This window comes from Phodopus roborovskii, unplaced genomic scaffold (genome assembly GCF_943737965.1).
Source record: "Phodopus roborovskii unplaced genomic scaffold, PHOROB, whole genome shotgun sequence".
Classification (NCBI taxonomy): Eukaryota; Metazoa; Chordata; class Mammalia; order Rodentia; family Cricetidae; genus Phodopus; species Phodopus roborovskii.
In genome coordinates, this window is record NW_026125245.1 from 58,760 (window position 1) to 79,957 (window position 21,198).

General features: G+C 36.5%; 2 protein-coding genes across 2 annotated transcripts; both read right to left on the bottom strand.

Moving 5' to 3' along the window:
- Nucleotides 1-518: 518 nt before the first annotated feature.
- Nucleotides 519-1,505, bottom strand: LOC127227879 (olfactory receptor 1S1-like). The gene has a single exon (XM_051192188.1). The coding sequence runs from the start codon at nt 1,503-1,505 to the stop codon at nt 519-521; it is 987 nt and encodes a 328-aa protein (XP_051048145.1).
- A 4,594-nt stretch (nt 1,506-6,099) lies between these two features.
- Nucleotides 6,100-7,051, bottom strand: LOC127227887 (olfactory receptor 10Q1-like). The gene is given in 2 exon segments (XM_051192203.1): nt 6,100-6,373; nt 6,375-7,051. Coding segments are annotated over 2 exon segments (951 nt in total).
- Between the last annotated feature and the right edge of the window lie 14,147 nt (nt 7,052-21,198).

A 21,198-nucleotide genomic window follows, 5' to 3' on the forward strand; every position in this document is an offset into this window, starting at 1 on the left:
AATTATGAAATAACCATTCTTGAAATATGAAACAAAAATAATTTATTTACTCAATTTTAGCTTTTAAGTTTCCTTCCAGTATAGTTTAATCATATTCTTTCCCCTCCCCCCAAGTCCTCCCAGATTTTCTACCTTCCCTGTGCAACCAACTTCATTCACTGTCCTCTTTTAATCATGCATATCTCAGGTGTGGAATAAGTGGAATATTACAAAAGATACATCTGTAGTTATGAAGCTTCCAATGTAAGACAACATATGCAAATAGCAAACAATTACCAAAATTTACACTAGTATGCATTGTAGTGACGTTTATATTTCTATTGTGACTTACCATGTAGATAAGGATAAGATATATAATACTACAACTGTTTTAAAGGTAACCACACCTCAGAGATTGGAGTAGGAGACAATTTGGCAGATACAAAAGAGGTTCACTGAAAGTTGACTCGTCATAACTATCCTACAAATTCTTGGCTCTTTTATTCACCTAGTCATGCAGATCAAAAGAGTTCAGATGGTTATGATACCAAAGGGAAGAAATGTTTTTCATTAATGAGCTTTCTCAGGGCACCTTTCATGTCCTTATTCCTCAGGCTATAGATGAAGGGGTTCATCATGGGTGTCACCACAGTGAAGAGTACTGCACCAATCTTGTCTGTGTCCTCAGGGTGAGTGGATGAAGGGAAAAAGTAAACCCCTACAATAGTCCCATAGAAGAGTATTACAACTGTCAGGTGAGAACCACAGGTAGAGAAGGCCTTCCATTTTCCCTCTCTGGATGAAATTCTCAGTACATCCCTGATGATGCAGACATAGGAGAAGAGGATAAGGGCAAAGGGAAAGGTGATGACTGATAAGCCCACAATAAATTTCACAAGTTCATTGATCATTGCATCTGAGCAGGAAAGTTTGAGCAGAGGGGCCAAGTCACAGAAGAAGTGTGGAATGGTGTTTTGGTTGCAGAAAACCAATTGACTAGCTAGAAGAGTATGTGTCAGGGCAACAATATTGCTGAGAAACCATGGGCAGACAGTGAGCAAAACACAGAACCTGGAGTGCATGATGATTGTATAATTCAGAGGGTGACAAATAGCCACAAATCGGTCATAAGCCATGACCCCCAAGAGAAAATTATCAACGACAACAAATACAATAGAAAAGTACATTTGTGTGATGCATTCCTCATAGGAGATGGATTGACTCTTGGTCTGAATATTCATTAGCATTTTGGGGACTGAGGTGGAAGAGGAAGAAATATCAGCAAAGGATAGGTTGGCAAGGAAGAGATACATGGGTGTGTGAAGATGTATATCCAAACCAATGGCCAAAATTATTAACCCATTTCCAACTACTGTGACCAGGTACATACTCAGAAAAAGCACAAAGATGAGTTTTTCCTTCTCAACCTGGTTGGAGAGACCAAGGAGGATGAATTCATAGATGGTGGTTTGATTTCCTTGGTTCATATTTCCATTAATCTGAAGAAAAAAAATATATAAAGCCATCATAAACTTCAAAGGCAAACAAGCAAGCATACAACGATCCAAATGGTATCATTTACTTGCAGCTAGTTTATGGGTGTTACTTCCTTGATGCTGAAGGATGATGAACTTCTTTCTTTGCTTAAGTAGAAAGGCTCCTTATCTGAGCAGTGCAGAGACTAAGAAAAATCCTCACTGTATTCTTTAAGGGATGTGTGTGAAATTTTAAAATTGGACTTTTAAAATCATCGAATCATTAGACCACAAGTGGTCAAAATTTATTTTCAGCTTACAAGTTGTCACCCAGACACAGGGAAGATTAGACAAGTTTATTTATTTATTTATTTATTTATTTATTTATTTATTTATTTATTTATTTTACTTTTGATACATTGATGTCTGTTTTTCTTCTCTCCTGGTAGAACTTTAGCATTACTCACCTCCTTTATCTGTCTCTCCCCTCTCTCTTTTATGTCCCTCTTTAAGTTGCTGTCTCTCAAATGGTTCTTTCTCTGGAGAAGAGACAGTAAACCATAGCCACTGACATCCTGGAAAACTGAACGGTATTAGGAAGAGAAGGATGTCTAAGAACTTCTAAATTTGGAAAAACATAGCTTGCAAGTTAGACAGGAAAAAATGCAAAATGAAAGTGCATGAGAAAACTCAAATGAGGTAAAAAGCTGGGCAATGATCTGCACCTGATATAGAGACAAGCCTGAGAAGGTCATATGCTTATAGGTCCTGGGGTGGTTTGGGTTTTTTTTCTAGAATGGGAATTTGTATGATTTTGGGTGTCTAACTTTAACCTCAACTTCCTATTTTACCTCTTTCAGCTATCAACATTCTTGCACAATCTGTTCTAAATCCCCATTGTAGCTTTCTTGATAGTTAAGACCAAAGTTAACTTGTAAGATGCTCACCTGTGAATGAAAGTTAAAAAGAATATCTGAAGGGTTTTCTGTTTGGTTTTTTTTTTGTTGTTGTTGTTGTTGTTTTTGCTGTTGCATTTGTGACAGTGGAAGTGGATACTGAAAGCAGTCCTCCTGTGCTTCTCAGTTAATGCTTTCATGGTGCTGGACTCACATGGGATATTTAGCTCCTCCCAAGTCCTCAGGGACAACATCCCCTGAAGTGTTTCCTTCAAGACAAACAGTAATTTAGATATAATAGTTTGCATAGGTAAATGGAATAGACAGACAACTGTTTTTTTGTTTTGTTTTCAAGTCCTCATTCTATGCTGAGATGTTCTTCTTGTAACTGAATTGGTCATTACTCTTTAGAGAGAATGAAATGTTGACTGTAGCTTTTTTTCCCACTAGTATAGGAGTATTTTCAGATCCTTTTCATAGTTCATTTATGCTAACTGGTAAATGTGAACACTTAGTCAATACCTGGAGAATTGTATTCCCTTATCAATGATATGCCTCCAATGAGATGACCTTTATAATGGAAGGAATTCAAGGTCCCTGTATTGTTGAAAGGATGTCAGCAGTAGAGAAGAGTCTCAATACCACATTAAGACACTAAACTCCTTTTATTTTTTAACTTTTATTTAATTCTTTGTGGGTTTTACATTATGCATTCTTAACTGGCTTATCTCTTGGTCCCCTCAAATCCACCCTCTGCCTTGTGACCTCCCCCATAAACAAAACAAAATTTAAAAGAAAAACCAAAGAACCAACGCAAACATAAAAGCAATAAACCAAAATGAACAACAACAAAAAATTAGAAGAATCAAGTGTGGCTTGGTGAATTACACAGTTTACATGTCTTGTAAATGTTCATTGCTATGAGTCATTGGTCTGGTTTGAGGCCTCTGCTTTCTGTTAAACTACCAATAATGGGCTCTCACTGGAGCTTCTCTTGGATATCTTATTTTCCTGTGTTATGGAGATCCTGCTATTTTGGATTTGTATGGTTGTTTTCTTGATGTGCTCCAACAGTTTATATGTTCAGTGGATATTGGGCTGGGCTGCCGTGGAATAATACTTCTGTATACTGTACACTGTGAAAATATGGCATTTAAAATGGTTTAAAGTTTTCTTGACAGCAATACGTAACTGCTCCTGGCAACACCACCTGTGTCAGGAAGAAAGAAGGACATCGAAGAAACTTCCAATATTGCAAGAGTAGCCATTTGAGCAAGATACTGCTCTTGTCTGGACTGTTTGACTTCATGCTGTATAAACTGGACATGCAGGACCCCAAGAAAGTGACTGCCGATACAAGATGGACATTGCTACAGGGTTCCTGCTTCATTGGAAGAGTCTTCTGGACAGTCTTCAGGACACAGAGAAAAGTGACAGACATACTGCCAAGACAAGTGGACAGTTTAAAGTTTCCTGCTTTGATGAAGAGTCTGCCAGACACACTATGGCCTATGGGCTGAAGATGGAATATTACAAAAGAACTCCCAGCAGCGAGTTGTCTCTGTCATTTCTAGAGTTTATATACTATCCTTCTGTGGTCTTTGATGGAGTTGAAGACAGATAGGTTATAGCTTTCTTTAGTTAGGATTAAAGACAAGTTACATATAAGAGTTCAGAATGACAAAAATAGGATAGATGATGAAATAGTTTCTTTAAATCTTGCTAAATGTTAATAATGTACTAAATATGTTTAACTGTGGTTCATATTTGATAACTATTTTGTTATACATTTAACTATGTAAAGTTAAAACCCCTATTTTTATTCAGACAGAAAAGAGGAGATGATAGGAAATGTCATCCTGTAAATATGTTTCTCTTATTGGTTAATGAATAAATCCCTGTTGGCCAAATAGGAAAGCAAGATGGATGGGACAAGGAGACAAGGAAGATTTTGGGAGGTATAGTAGGGAAAGTCAAGATGTAGAGACTTCATAGAAGAGATCCGGACCCTCTCTCCTGTAAGATAAGACCATGTAAAAACACTTAGATTAATAGAAATGGGTTAATATTTACAACAGAGCTAGCCAATAAGAAATGCTAGTAATAGGCCAACAGTTTTATATCTAATACAGCATGTCTGTGTGTTATATTGGGGGATGACAGGGTCTGAGACCTGGCTGACAGAAAAACTGCTCATAACAGTGGTACTATTAGTAGTGGAAATGAAGGTGTCTCTGACCCTTGTGCCTACTCTTGAAAAAACTTTTCTCCTACCAGGTTACCTCATTCAACCTTGATGTGAGAGAATGTGTGCCTAGTCTTATTATACCTTGTTATGCTGTGTTTGGTTGATATCACCATGAGGCCTTCTTTTTTCTGAAGGGAAATGGTTGAAATGTGGATCTTGACCAGAGGGGAGGAAGAGACTGGAAGGAATAGAGGGAGGGAAAACTTAGGTCAGGGTGTATTGTGTCAGAGAAGAACAAATAAAAATATAATATTACCAAGAAAAAACAATAAATAAATGGAGGGAAAAGTAAAATAAAATGAAACAAAACAAAGAACAGAGAAAGGCATTTGTTTTTAAATTTTAATTAACTTTGTAGATACTTATTTAGCATGTACACTTAAAACAAATATCTTGTTGGTTAGAGAGTGCAAAGTCTGGGTTTAGTTCTCTGCTTCCACATAGCTGTTTACAACAGTCTGTAACTCTAGTTCCAGGGTGGGGTGCCCTTTTGGCTTCTTTGGGCAATACACGTACACACATGAAGCAAAACAATCATTCACATAATTTGCAAATAAAGAAATATTTTCTTTTTAAAAGAATAATAAAATTAATATGAAATCGAGGAGTACAGCAATGTTGTCAGTAACCAGAATTAGTTGTTACTACCCCATCATATATGCCATATAGTAGATTCTAAGTCAATAGTAAGAAATACTTGTTTTAATACCAGAAAGAAAATGTAAGAAGTTCATTGAAATGAAAATATTAAGATGATTGATGAGCTATCTAAATGATTCTTTTGAATGCCATGATGTCTAAGAAAATGGAATGTACATCGTAGAGAATAAAATATCTGTATGAATTTTCCTTAATGAAGACATGTCCTCAGTATGCAGCATGTGCAAATCTATCAGTCTTGTACCAAGAAGATATTAGTTGTCTCTGGTGGAGCAATTTCTATAGGATATATTTAAAATTATACTTAAAGATAATTATATTCATAGCAATTTGGAAATGAATAGAGATGCAGATATGGTGCACATAGAGGGAAAAATGAATAAAGAGACAAATATAAATGAAAAGAAATATATTGTTTGTCCTTTAGAGTTCATTGCTCCACAGCAATAAATAATACTTTTGTACAATGTGAAGATGTGTTTAATGAACAGCTAACTGGCCAATAGCTAAGCAAGAAGAGAGAGGTTAGATAGGAGAGTCAGAATGAGAGAATACTGAGAAGGGCAGAGTCAGTCACCAGCCAGAAGCAGAGGAAGCAGGGTGTGTAGACAATGAGGTAACAAGTCTTGAGCCATTTGGAACCATGTAAATTAATAAATATGGGTTAATTTAAGTTGTAAGAGCTAGTTAGTAACAAGTCTAAGCTATCTGCTGAACATTTATAATTAATAAGTCTCCATGTTGTTTATTGTGGAGATGGTGGTCCCAGTGAAAACTCTTGTCTACGATATGTTGGCTTAACTAAAAGATAACTCTGTTGACCATCTCCCTATCAAAGCCATCAATTAAGGTCAGTCACTGCTTTATGGAAAACAGAGTTCTTCAGCGCAACTTTGACATCTTTGTTCCTAAGGGTATAAATCAGAGGGTTGAGTAACGGGGTACCAAAAGTGTAAACAAGGGCAATATGGCGGTCCTCAACATCTGAGGAGATAGAGTGGGGCCTCAGGTACACCAGGCTACAACAGCCATACTGTAGCAAAACCACAGTGAGATGGGAAGAACAGGTGGAAAAGGCCCGGCGGCCTTCTGCAGAGTGCATGCGCAGGATGGTTGACGATGAATACATAGGAGATGCAAATCAGCAGGAATGGGACTGTCAGCACCAGGATGCTCACTACATAGAGAACAGCCTGGTGCACATGGATTTCGGCACAGGCCAGGCGCATGATGAGAGCCACATCACAAAGGAAGTGATTGATTTCCAGGCGATGTCCACAGAATGGCAATGTGAAGGTGAAGGCAGCAAGCTGCAAGGAGAGAAGGAGAGCTAGGACCAAGGAACCCAGCACCATCTTAACACAGAGCTTCTGGGTCATGATGAGGCTATAGTGTAGCGGATGGCTGATAGCAACATATCTGTCGTAAGCCATGACTGCTAAGAGAAAACAGTCAGTACAGCCAAACACAGAAAAGAAAAACATTTGAGTCCCACAACCAGCCAATGACATGGGCTTCTGGGATCCAAGTATGTTAGAAAGCATCACGGGCACTACATCTGTGATGTAGCAGATTTCCACGAGAGACAGACTGCCTAGGAAGAAATACATGGGTGTGCGTAGGGAGCTGTGTGTGGACACTACCCAGATGATGGCAGTGTTGCCACAGAGGACCATCAAATACAGCAGGAGGAAGAGTGTGAAGAGGAGAGCCTGGAATTCAGGGACATTGGTGAACACACGGAACACGAACTCTGGTGAGTCGGATTTGTTGAAACATTTTTCAGCCACCATATTTTCTGCAATAAATAAATAAATAAACAAATAAATAAAATAAGTCAATGATTGTTGTCCGGCGTTAAAGGCACAGAGGCTGAATCTGAGTTTTATTAGGAATTGTCTATTTAGGATTGTTTTCTTTTTAAAATTATTATCATTATTATTATTATTATTATTATTATTATTTTACATATTGATTCAGTTTTCAGACATAATGTTAGAAAAATTTTCATAATAGAAAGTCTCACATAATTTTCCTTGGGCATCTTCATTAATTGGGTACTTGCCTATAAATTCTCATAACAAGTCATATAGACTGATTCTCCTCTTTTTACATGGCATTTAAAACCCTATTGATATGTGCTAATTGTTTGGTTATATTTTGTTGTATTTAACTAATACAACAAAAGTTGTATTATATTATAGTTAGTTGTACCTTCCATCTTCCATTGTTTGGCTAAGCATTATTATTGAAACACAACATACATACAGAGGACTTCAGAAAATCTAAGTGGAAGTGAATTTTCAATTTTTTAGCTGGACAATAAATATTTCAGTATAAAAACAGTCAACATTAAGAAATGAAATGGGAAGATGAGAGAGAGGGAAAGAAGGAGGGAGGGAGGAAGGGAGGAAGAAGGAACTGGGATAGATAAGTAAAATAAAAATAAAAAATAAATTAATATAAAAGAAGAAATGAAACAAGGTTGTTTTACATGTCAATCCCAGTTCCCTCACCCTCCAAACCTCCCCTACCACCCCCACCAAACCACAGGCAATCTCATTTGTTTTCCCCAGGGAAGGTGGGGCCTTTCATGGGGAGTCTTCAAAGTCTGTCATATTATTTGGAGCAGGGGCTAGGCCCTCCCCCCGTGTGTTTAGGCTGATAAAGTATCCTTGTATGTGGGATGGACTCCCAAAAATCTATAGTATACTAGGGATAAATTCTGATCCATAGCCTGCTCTGTCCTCCTAAATAACACCCACATTTAGGGGGTCTGGATCAGTCCTATGCTGGTTTCCCAGCTATTAGACTTGGGTGCATGAGCTCCCCTTGTTCAAGTCACCTGATTCTGTAGGTTTCTCCAGCCTGGTCTTGACCCCTTTGCTCATCATTCCTCCATTTCTGCACCTGATTCAAGGAGTTTGGCTAGTGTTTAGTTCTGCTTCCATCAGCTACTGAATGAAGGCTCTGAATGGCATATAAGTTAGTTGTCCATGCCCTTTCATGATAATGAGATTGATGGCTAACCAATATGAAAATTTGAACTAAAATTTATATAACTGTTAAACATAAAGGGGGATAGGGAAAAATATTAAATACTAAATTACTATTTCACAAGGACTTGAGACACCTATTTTGTTGTTTGGTTTTTGTTTTATTTATATACTTAGCATTTTAGAAAGGTATTACTACATAACCATGTATGACTTGAAACTCACTATTGAGACCAGGCTAGCTTACTGGATACTAAATTATGTCTATGTTCCCCCACACCTGGCAAGACCATACATATTTTATAGCTGTTAGTGAAATACAATCTTGGATTGTATAAACTAAGCATATTAGTTCCAATTAGGCAAGCAATGCTCTAAAGTTATATACAGTAGAATAAAAATGAATGAGGAGGAGGGAAAGAAAGATAAAAGTTTAAAATGAGCCAAAAAAATGTTTGGTAAAGAAAATAACCTTAAGGAGTTTTTTTTTAAAAAATATTTTTTATTACTCTTGAAGACAAAGATTATATGCACAGAAGACAAAACATCCAAGCAAAGTCAATTATAATGAAACAAAAAGTTCACCATAACTTTGGTTTAGCCTGTTCCATGATAACTATGGCTTGATCATCCAAATGCAAACACATGTGAATCAGCTGCACATGTTAGGGTGAATAAGAAACTCACTGTGGTATCTGTTATTAGAGACTACACTAACCTTGCTATCCTCAGCATATGCTGATTTATGAGCGTCTACTATTTCAATGAAAGGCTGGTGAGAAATACTTAGCTCTTGGCTTTACTAGTTTTACCATCATTTACATTACTGTTATATGAAGTCAAAACTGTCTGTTTTTAAACTTTCATATGTACCCCAAAGTTTCCTTTTTTTTTCAAATAAATTGAATTGTGTCATAAAATTCCAAAATCTTTAAATCTCCTTTAAAGCTAGTCAGTCAGTGTTCAATGGCTTTGTCTACTTAAGACTCTCATAGACTGTGGCTTTTCTCTGACTAATGATTATCTATTTATATTTGTTTACAGGTTGCCAAGGTACAAGTAACTGTCACAAGAAGAGGTGATGTGGTGGCTATCACACGTAAGAGGATTTTTCAAGAGCAACTTCATTGTCCTTGACAAGGAGGGACATAATTGTACAGAGTCCAAAGGGAGACTCTTAACAACGCCTACTCTTTCCCCATGTTTATGTAATATATAAAAAAAACTTAAAGGCAAACCAAAATATAAAAACAGTCATGAAGATGATGATAAAAATAAGAAATAGTGTGATGGAAAATGTAGAGTTGAAGAACAGAGGAAGAATGGAATTCAATGACTCTCTACTGACAATGCCTATTTGTAGGAGAACTGATCCTCAAAAAGAAAGCATGAAATGAACTGGTTGGGAAACCGAAGTTCTTACTTTTACTGTGCTTGGATTTTCATACCTGGAAAATGGCCTTCAGTACTAAAACAAAAATGATGTTTTTACACTCTCAATAATCATAAATATTCCTGATACATTGTCAACTAGAGATGGGGAAGAGATGTTGAACAAGGGCAATTTTATGTTGAGACTTACTGAAGAAATATTTGGAATCTCTATTTTTTCCCCTCTGTATTGTATTGTTATGCAAGTTACTGTTTCTCAAATGGTTTTTATTTCTGCTGCGAACTTAGGAAATCTTGGACCATACTATTAAGACTAAATAAATGAAGGGAGGGCTCTGCTGGAGCAATAGTTCAGGGGTCTCTACTGAGAAGCTTGACTTGCAAATTTGAAAGGTAAGTATACACTGAAGCATAATTTCATGAAGAAACTAACATAGACGACAAATAAACAAGGATCTGCACCTAATATGCAAAGCATCTTGAAAGGGAATTTTAGTGACAAAGCTCCAGATCAGTTTAGAATTGACTACAATGGAAACTTACTTATCTTCAAACTGACAATATCAAATCTAGTCTTTCTGTTCCCACAAAGCTACCTGGAGTGAGGTGAAAATAGTTTTGCATATTTAAAGTGTCTGTCTGATTAAAATCCAGGGACAAATTGCAAGAGTGTCACCTCTGAATGATGATAAAATCATAACTATAGTGGAGATATTAAGGCTTTTGGCACTTACCAGAGCAGAGATAGAAATGAAAGCCCCTCTCCTGGGCTTCTCAGAAATAGGTTTTTCATCTGATTCACAGGGTTAATATACTCATGGACTCATATGGGCTCCCATGGGTATTTGACTCCTCCAAGCTCATTAGGGACAATATCCCTGAAGTGTTACCTCAAGACAGTTATTTTGATATTGTCTTCTGGAAGAGGAAAGAGGGAATAGGTGGGTAACTGTTTTTCATTTTCCTTTTTTCAGTGCTATTCTTATATTGTGATTGTTTTCCTTCTGACTTAGTCCATTACTGCTATTCAGACTGTATGTGTCTTATAGTCCCAGCAAGATGAAGAAAACTTAAGAAATGCTTTTGTATTTTCTTTCTGTGCTAACATTGAAGCCAGGCTTAGAATATTGAGATGAACTCCTCTGCCAGTAAATGAGAGATAGTCTGTCCATAGAAGAAGACACAGACAATGGACTGTACTCTTACCTGAATGCCAGGCAGAGCAAAAGATAGTCTATAAAGCCAATGACTCAATACCCATTGATTTTAAATGAAAATTAAAAAAGTTTACACTTATAATACTGAGAAATAATGTCTAAATGATTTTGTTTCTATGGTCCCAAGTAAATATGGAATAACAGACCCTGAAATGGACAAAAAATAAGGGAGATTGCACAGACACACACAGATAAAATTAAGATGTTCTTCCTTATAATATCCCTCATCAAATTTAGGAGTTTATTAATCACCTATGTCAAGGATAATCATTGCATTATTTCAACAAGGACATAAATCCATGGTTTTAAAAAAACAAACATATATATATATATATAGTCACACATGTTCATTATTAATATTGAAAACAATTAGGTAGGTGCTAGTAAAAAATAAGGTTTTCTATTATCTCTCACCTATCACTCTACCTATCTCTCATCTATGTATGTGTGTATATTTGTGTGTATGTGTATATGTGTGTATCTATCTAATCTAGTATCTGTCTACCACTTAACAATCCTGTATTAGCTGTCATCTACCATCTACCTCTCTCTCTCTTTCTCTCTCTTTCTGTCTCTCGCTCTCTCTCTCTGACTTTCTATTTCTCTTTATCTACTGTCTATTTTTCATCTACAATAATCTGTCTATAGTATCTATCATCTGCCAATCATATACTCTCTCTCTCTCTCTGTGTGTGACTCTATTTATCTATAGCTCCATCTCTATCTCCTTATCAGTCTATATGGTCTCAGCTACAAATACAATATGGTAGAACCAGAATCCTGGTTTTCCCAATTTATCCACAAAAGATAATTCTGAATTGTCTCTTTGGTTACTATTTTGAGATGAACTTTCTAGGGATGATAGCCCAAGGCCAAAAATTCAGTTTTGATTATTTATGTAGAAAAAAATATCAGGGAGGTTAGGAGGATGAATATAGCTCAGGGAGGCCAAGAAAAAAAAAACAACATAGTACAATACATTGGTCTGAGAGACATTGTTCATAATAAGTATGCAAGGGACAGAGTGTAATGAGTAGGTTTTTCTCCTGCTGGGGGAAAGTACAGAGATGCTGTATTAGATATAATTCTGTTGGCCAGTTACTAGTTTCTTATTGGCTAGATCTGTCTTAAGTATTAACACATTTCTATTAATCTAAGTACTTCCACGTGGCATCCTACCCTGTAGGTCCTCCATCTTGGAACTCCTCCCTACTACTTCCTCTCTCCTCCTTGTTTCCTAGTCCCACCTATCTTGCTTTCCTATTGGCCAACAGTGCTTTATTCATTACCCAATATGCGAAACATATTTATAGAATGACATCTCTCATCATCTCCTCTTTTCTGTCTAAAATAAAAAAGAAGGGTTTAAACCTTAGCATAGCAAAATATATAACACAACAGTTACCAAATAAGAATCACAGTTAACAATGTTCAGTCAATTAACATTTAGCAAGATTTAAAGAAACAATTTTAACATCTATCCTTTCTTTGTGAGTCTAAAGTCTTATATGTAACTTATCTTTAATCCTAACTAAGGAAAACTATAACCATATCTGTCTTCAACTCCTTCAAAGACCACAGAAGGATAATTTATAAATTCTAGAAATGACAGAGATAACTCATTGCCTGGTCAGTCACCCAAAATTCTTTTGTAATGTTCCATCTTCAGCCCATAGGCCATAGTGTGTCTGGCAGACTCCTCACCAAAGCAGGACACTTTAAACTGTCTACCTCTATTGGTAATTTGTCAGTCACTTTTTTCTGTGTCCTTCATACTGTCTGGCAGACTCTTCCATGAAGCAGGAACCCTCACAGCACTGTTCATCTTGTATCTGAAGTCACTTTCCTGTGGTTCCTGCATGTGCAGTTTATACAGCATAAAGTCAAACGGTCCAGACAAGGGCCGTATCTTGTCCAAATGGCTAGTCTTGCCATATTAGAAGCAAACTTCATCAATGAATTTCTTCAAAGTCCATCTTCTTTTCTGATGCAGGTGGTATTGCCAGGAGCAGTTGTACCGAACTGTTAAGAAAAACCCTAAAGCGTTTTAAATGCCATATTCTGTAGGTCTTTGAGAGATTTGAAAAATGCCTATTTATCTCAAATACATCTCTGTATATCTAGAAATCCTAAGTAACTTAACTATAAGTTTTTACTACTATAGGTAACTATTTATAATCTGCACTAAATTATACATTTACATTTCTAAATGAGCTATACAAACACAATATTTAAATAAGAGGAGAAATATACATATCACAAAATTGACCTTAAATTGTATCAATAAATGAAAATCTATTCCAAAACAAAGCATAAATTGCTACACCACAATTCCCTTTTTACCTTTAAAAAGATATTGGTTGTGATCATTAACCATTTATAACCATATAAAAGCCTATATAAATGAAAACAAACATTTATAAACAGTATTTGGGAATTTGGATGTTGATCTTTCCAAACTGTTTCTTGCTGGTAGGGGGTGCTGTCATGGAGGATCCTAAGACAATGAACAAATCCTGGCTGTAGTCTGCAAGGCTGGCTTGTCCCAACTGTTTTGAATGTTGGATCAGCTGGGACTCTGTTTCAGGGGTTCTTGCTTGATCAACCACATTAGTTTAGAAAGAATCCACAGCTTTTCATTTTCTGTGGAAACAAATATAGAAATCCTTTTCCCCAGTAATTTATCTTTAGACTTAAATTTTGAAGTGAAAGCATTTTAAAAATATATAAATTGAATTAATCCAGCAGCATTTCTTTTACAGTTGTTGTTATTTTCTCAGCAGTCAAACCATACAAAGACAAGATAATACTGTACAGTGTACAGATTCTCTCCATCTTTACGTGGCTTTTTTATTACTCTATTTCTTTTACTTCTATTTTTTTTTTGAAACAGGGTTTCTCTGTGTAACTTTTATCTGTCCTGGAATTAACTTTGTACACCAGGTTTATCTTGAAATCACAGAGATCCCCTTGCCTCTGTCTCCCAAGAACTGGAATTAAAGGCTGGTGCCATCACACCCAGTTACTCTACTTCCTTTTTCCTTTTTTTAAACCATTGTATCCTGTTTCATTTTCTCTCCCAAGCCTACGTGTATTTTAAAATACACTGTAAACTTTTAGTGGTTTTTCTTAACCTGAGTCTGTCTTTACTGTAAATCTTTACCTTTTTTTGTAGCCACAAGTCTTTTTTTTTTTTTTTTTTTTTTTTACATCTTGATCCCAGTTTCCTCTCCCTCCCTCCGACCCTCTTCTCTTACCCTCTCTGCCCCTTCACATGCACCCTGACCACCCTCCCCTCCCATTCCCCCACCCCAATTCCACATGTAGGGTAATGCCATCCAGATGGGGTCATGTAAATCTGACAAGTCATTTGAAGTAGGGACTAGGACCTCTCTCCTGTCTCTAGGTTAAGGCAGTATCCCTCCATGGGGGATGTGTCTGCAAGGTCCATTTGTGTACAAGGAATACATCCTGGTTCCACTGTCTAAGGTCCCTTAGACTGCTCAGTCCTTCTAGCTGAGACCGATATTCAGGGAGGCCTGAGTCAGTCCCATGCTGGATTCCCGGCTATCAGTCTAGGGGCCCGTTAGCTCCTCCTTGTTCAAGCCATGAGTCTTTTATCTGGTTAGTAACAACATTGCTAAAATGAAAAGCCATAGTTGTATTAGCCACGGTCTATCCAAGATGGTGGTGGGTGCTTTTACTACCAGAACTGAGAGCTGTGCTCACTGTCTTGGTCTAAGCTGCCATCCAGCAGCATGTTACCGGCTTGGAGATGTGGTCACTGCCATTGCCAGCTCTAGTACACACCATTCAATTGCTAGCAGAGCTCTTTAAAAGCCATGCAGTTTTTTTTGTTTGTTTGGTTTTTTTTTTTTTTTTTTTTTTTTTTTTTTGGTGCTTATGCTAAGTCAGGAAATCTCCCTTAAAGAAGCTGCACAAATCTTTGCTTGTCCCTCACAAAACAGAGTCCAACCCAGAAAAATGTTGTTAGCAAGAAACCTTGCTTGTCTTTGTTCTTTTGTTTCTAAAACCCTTTTTAAGCTTTTGTTAAATTTTAAGTGGAAGTTCTTATTAACCTCATTGTGCTGCCATGTATAATGAGCCGGATTTTCCCTGTAGGTCTAGTCCCACCGCCTCGCCTACCACTCTGTATTTGATATAAATGCTGTTGGCCAGTTACTAGTTTCTTAATGACTAGCTCTGTCTTAATTATTAACCCATTTATATTAATCTAAGTACTTCCACGTGGTCTTATCTTACTGGAGAGAGAGACCGATGTCCTATCCTATAGGTCTTCCATCTTTGAACTCCTCCCTACTACTTCCTCTCTCCTCGTCTCCTAGTCCCACCTATCTTGCTTTCCTATTGGCCAACAGTGCTTTATTCATTAACCAATACGAGAAAACATATTTACAGAATGACATCTCCCATCAACAGAGAATATTTCTCAAATGGTCTTTTCACTCAGTGTATGAGTACAATGTAAAGAGAAACCATAGCTTATAGCACTTCACTCAGGAAAGATCTGTCTATGTGTCTGTTCATGTATTTGTCATGTATTTGACCTTTTATAATTTCCTGTGTTTCATTTTCCAAGGTGTATTTCATGAGGAGCTTTTCAAATTTCTAGGTTTTGGTACACAGGTAATCAGGAAACATATTCTACATATGACTCTTCCTCTGATTCCAGAAGTATATGAATGTTTTTCAGTAAGTTGGTACATGGTCTCAATGTTTGTTACTCATGAATGATTAGCACTGTCTTAAGGACCCCCTGTACAACTACCATTGGTCCTTTATATTGTCTACCCCACAAAATCAAGCACATATCAATACATCTTTTTGCCAATTTTAATTGATCATTGAGATGTACATACTATTGTTAATTTTAGGATTTTATCATTTAAGAATATGTTTTTTTCCATTAATAAGATGATCTCCTTATGGGGATTTGGGTGAAGTCCCATGAACACAAGCACTAGGTAAGCCTGGGGAAATCAGCCGTTTTTAATGATAAATGTCTGGTTGGCCTACTCACAGAATTAGTCCATACTTTTTGTAGGTTTTTAATTCAGTGCAGGTTTTTGGTGTGATTGTAGCTTCTTTAGCCTGAAGAAGAATGTTTTTTTACTTTACACATCTTGAGGCATAACTACAGGACATCTAGAGATAAAATATGTTGTTTTAGTCCTAACAACTCTGAGAATCAAGACAGAATATCATCATTAATTTGGTTCCTGGGAATATCCTCCCAAGGTGACCTGGTGAGAAATGGCTATAAAAATATAGATAAAATAGAAAAAGAGGGAATTTTGACACAGGCTTTAATTTTTTTATGTATTAGATACTAATACTTGTATTGCTGTGGGAACAAAATATCTGACAAAAGAACTGAGCATGTTATAATATATAGGGCATTTATTATGTTGTGTTTGTGAGTACATACATATATGTATATAATAACAACTAGTGATAAGAAAGTTAATAAATTTGAAGAAAACAAAGAAGGACATATGGAACAGTTTGGAAGTAGGAAAGGGAAGAAACTATTATGTAAGTATACTATAATATCAAAAATGATTTAACGAGACATAAGAAAGTAAGGTTTTATTTCAGCCCACAGTCCAAGGGGATATCTGGGTGATAAGAATTTGGGGAAGCTACTGGACACCCTACTGTCAGAGCGTAGGAAGCAGGCAGAGATGATTATTTGTGTTCAGTTTTCTTTCTTCCTTATATTTAGCCAGAACCACAGACACATAAGTAATGTTGTTCCCATGTAGGGCCAATCTTTTCACATCAATTTGCCTAAACTAGATTCCCTGACAGTCATGTCTAGAAATTGATTTACAGAGAGACTGAGAATTTCTATATAGTCACTTTTCTTCCTTTTCAAAACAAAACAAATTTAGTATGAAGAAATCTAGAGCAATAAATAGATTTGCAGGCTGAAGGCATAAATATCTATGTGCATGAAAGTAACATTATACAGATTGAGCTGGTTATATTTAAAATTACACACACACATATGATTTCAAACAATACCTTATTCACATATACATAAATGATATATGCACAAACAATACCAATTAATAAAAAAGAGGTCATAAATTTGAAAGGCAATAAAGAAAAATATATGAGAGTCTTTTAGAAAAAAGGGATAAAAATTAGATGTGAGAAAATCCTTTAAAGAAATGGAGGAAAAAACAAACAAAAAGGGGAAGAAATGGACAAATTCCTTAAGGAAAGTAAAGAAAGTACAGAAAGCCAAGAAAAAACAATTAAGCAGGTGAAGGAAATTGTTCAAGACTTGAAAACTGAAATAGAGAAAATAAAGGCAACACAAACCAAAGGAATGCTGGAAATAGAAAAACTGGACAAAAAATCGGAAACTACAGACACAAGCATAACCAACAGAATTCAAGAGATGGAAGAGAGAATCTCAGGCACAGAAGATAAACTAGAAGAAATAGATTCATTGACCACAGAAAATCATAAATCCAACAAATCCTTAACACAAAACATCCAGGAAATATGGGACACCGTGAAAAGGCCAAACCTAAGAATAATAGGCATAGTGGAAGGTGAGGAATCACAGCTCAAAGGTGCCGAAAATATATTCAACAAAATTATGGAGGAAGACTTTCCAAATCTGAAGAAGGACATGCCCATGAAAGTACAAGAAGCATACTGAACCCCAAATAGGCTGGACCAAAGAAAAAAGACCCCTCGACATATAATAATCAAAACACCTAGCATACAGAATAAAGAAAGAATATTAAGAGCAGCGAAGGAAAAAGGACAGGTAATATATAAAGGCAGACCTATCAAAATTACACCTGACTTCTCCCTGGAAACCCTCAAGGCCAGAAGGTCCTGGATAGACGTTCTAAAAGTATTAAGAGAACACGGATGCCAGCCTAGGCTATATACCCAGCAAAACTCTCAATCACTATAGATGAATAAAAAAAGACATTTAATGACAAAACCAGATTTTCCCAATGCGTATCTACAAATCCAACCCTACAGAAAGTATTGGAAGGAAAACTCCAACCCAAGGAAGGTAACTATGTCCACAAAAATACAGGCAACAGATAATCTAACTACACCAGAAACCAAGGGTAAAGCAGAACAAATATAATCACATTACCTCTGCCAACAACAAACCTAAAACAAACAAGCATCAACAATCAATGGTCCTTACTTTCCCTCAACATTAGTGGTCTTAACTCCCTATAAAAAGACACAGTCTAACAGAATGGATATGAATACAGAATCTATCCTTCTGCTGCATACAAGAAACACATCTAAGCTTCAAAGATAGACATTACCTCAGGGTAAAGGGTTGGGAAAAGATTTTCCAATCAAATGGAACCAAGAAGCAAGCAGGCATGGCTATCCTAATATCTTCAAAGCAAAAGAGATGAAGATGGTCATTTCATAGTTATCACAGGAGAAATCCATCAACACAAAGTCTCAGTTCTGAACATCTATGCCCCTAATACAAAGGCACCCACATTCGTAAAAGAAACACTACTAAAACTCAAAGCTCATATAAAATCTCACACACTTATAGTGGGAGACTTCAATACAACCACTCTCAACACTAGACAGGACCACAAACCAGAAACTCAACCAAGAAACAAAAAGAACTAACAGATGTTACATCTCAACTGGGGTTAACAGACATCTATAGAACATTCCATCCAAACACAAAAGAATATACCTTCTTGGAAGGTATGGAACCTTCTTGCCGTCTCTAAAATCGACCACATACTAGGTGGCATAACAAACCTCAAGAGATATAAGAGAATAGGAATAGTCCCCTGTACCTTATCAGACCACCGTGCTTTAAAATTGGAATTTAACAACAACACAAATAGCAGAAAACCTGCAAACTCATGGAAACTAAACAAAGTGCAATTGAACCACACCTAGGTCAAAGAAGAAATAAAGAAAGAAATTAATGACTTTATAATATTCAACTAGAAGGAGGACACAACATAGCTGAACTTATAGGACACCTTGAAAGCAGTGCTGCAAGGGAAGTTCATTGCACTAAGTGCCCATATGAAGAAAACAGAGGATAGTCACAAGAGAATTAACAGCACAACTGAAAGACATAGAACAAAGAGAAGGAGGTGACCCCGAAGGAGTAGACGCCAGGAAATAATCAACTTGAGGGGCTGAAATCAACAAAATAGAAACCAGGAAAACAATACAAAAAAAAATCAATGCAATCAAGAGTTGTTTTTTTTTTTTTTTTTTTTTTTTTTGAGAAAATCAAAAACATAGAAAAACCTTTATCCATATTAACGAAAAAGCAGAGAGAAAACATGCAAATTAACAAAATCAGAAACGAAAAGGGGAACATAGCAACATACACAGAGGACAATTTTCAGTTCATACTTTGAAAATCTGTATTCCACAAAAATTGAAATTTCAAAGGAAATGGACAAATTTCTGGATAACTATCACTTACCAAAATTAAATTAAGAACACACACAAACAACCTATAACCCACAATGAAATAAAAGCAGTCATTGAAAGCTTTCCAACCAAAAAAATTTCAGGGACATATGGATTCAGTGCAGAATTTTACCAGACATTCAAAGAATAACTAATACCACTACTCTCAAACTGTTCCACAAAATAGAAACAGAAGGTTCATTGCCAAACTCTTTTTATGAGGCCACAATACCTTGGTACCCAAGCCTCACAAAGACACAACTAAGAAAGAAAACTACAGACCAATATCCCTGATGAACATCGATGCAAAAATATTCAATAAAATATCGGCAAACTGAATTCAAGAATACATCAGAGAAATCATCCACCATGACCAAGTAGGCTTCATCCCTGGAATGCAGGGATGGTTTAACATGCAAAAATCTATCAGCGTGATCCACCATATAAACAAACTGAAAAAGAAAAGCAATATGATTATCTCCCTAGATGTTGAAAAAGCCTTCGACATAATTTAACACCCTTTCATGATAAAGATCTTGGAGAGGTCAGGGATAACAGGAACATACCTAAATATAATAAGAGCAATATACAGCAAACCAACTGCCAACATCAAAATGAATGGAGAGAAACTTAAGCCAATTCCTCTAAAATCAGGAACAAGACAAGGCTGCCCTCTCTCTCCATATCTCTTCAATATCGTACTAGAAGTTACAGCTAAAGCAATACGACAACAAAAGGAGATCAAGGGAATCCAAATTGGAAAGGAAGAAGTCAAACTGACTCTATTTGTAGATGATATGATAGTTTACATAAGCGACCCAATAAACTCTACCAGGGAACTCCTACAGCTGATAAACACATTCAGCAAACTAGCAGGGTACAAGAAAAACTCAAAAAAAATCAGTAGCCCTACTTTTTCAGACAACAAAGAGACAGAGAAATAAATCAGAGAAACATCACCCTTTACAATAGCCACAAGCAACATAAAGTGTCTTGGTGTAATGCTTACTAAACAAGTAAAAGACCTATATAATAAGAACTTTGAGGCTCTAAAGACAGAAATTAAAGAAGTTATCAGAAAATGGAAAGATCTACCATGCTCTTGGATAGGTAGGATAAACATAGTAAAAATGGCAATCTTGCCAAAAGCAATCTACAGATTCAATGCAATGCCCATTAAAATCCCACCACAATTTTTCATCGACCTTGAAAGGATAATAATCAACTTTATATGGAAAAGCAAAAGACCCAGAATAGCCAAAACTACCCTATACAATAAAAAAATTTCAGGAGGCATCACCATTCTTGACTTTAAGCTCTATAACAGAGCTATAATTCTGAAAACAGCCTGGTATTGGAGCACGCACACACACACACACACACACACACACACAAAAAAAAAAAAAAAAAAAAAAAAAAAAAACAGGTAGACAAATGGAATAGAATTGAAAATCCTGATATTAAACCAGACACCTATGATCACCTGATTTTCTACAAAACAGCTAAAATTATACAATGAGGCAAGGACAGCATCTTCAACAAATGGTGCTGGCACAATTGGATGAGGGTGTGTAGAAGACTGCAGATAGACCCATGTCTGTTGTCATGCACATAACTCAAGTCCAAATGGATCAAAGACCTCAACATCAATCCAGCCACATTGAACCACTTAGAAGAGAAAGTAGGAGGTACCCTTTAACAAACTAGTATAGGAGACCGCTTCCTGAACATAACTCCAGGGGCACAGACACTGAGAGAAACAATTAATAAATGGGACCTCTTCAAACTTAGAAGCTTCTGTCAGGCAAAAGACACAGTGGACAAGACCAAATGGCAGCCCAGAGACTGGGAAAATATTTTCAC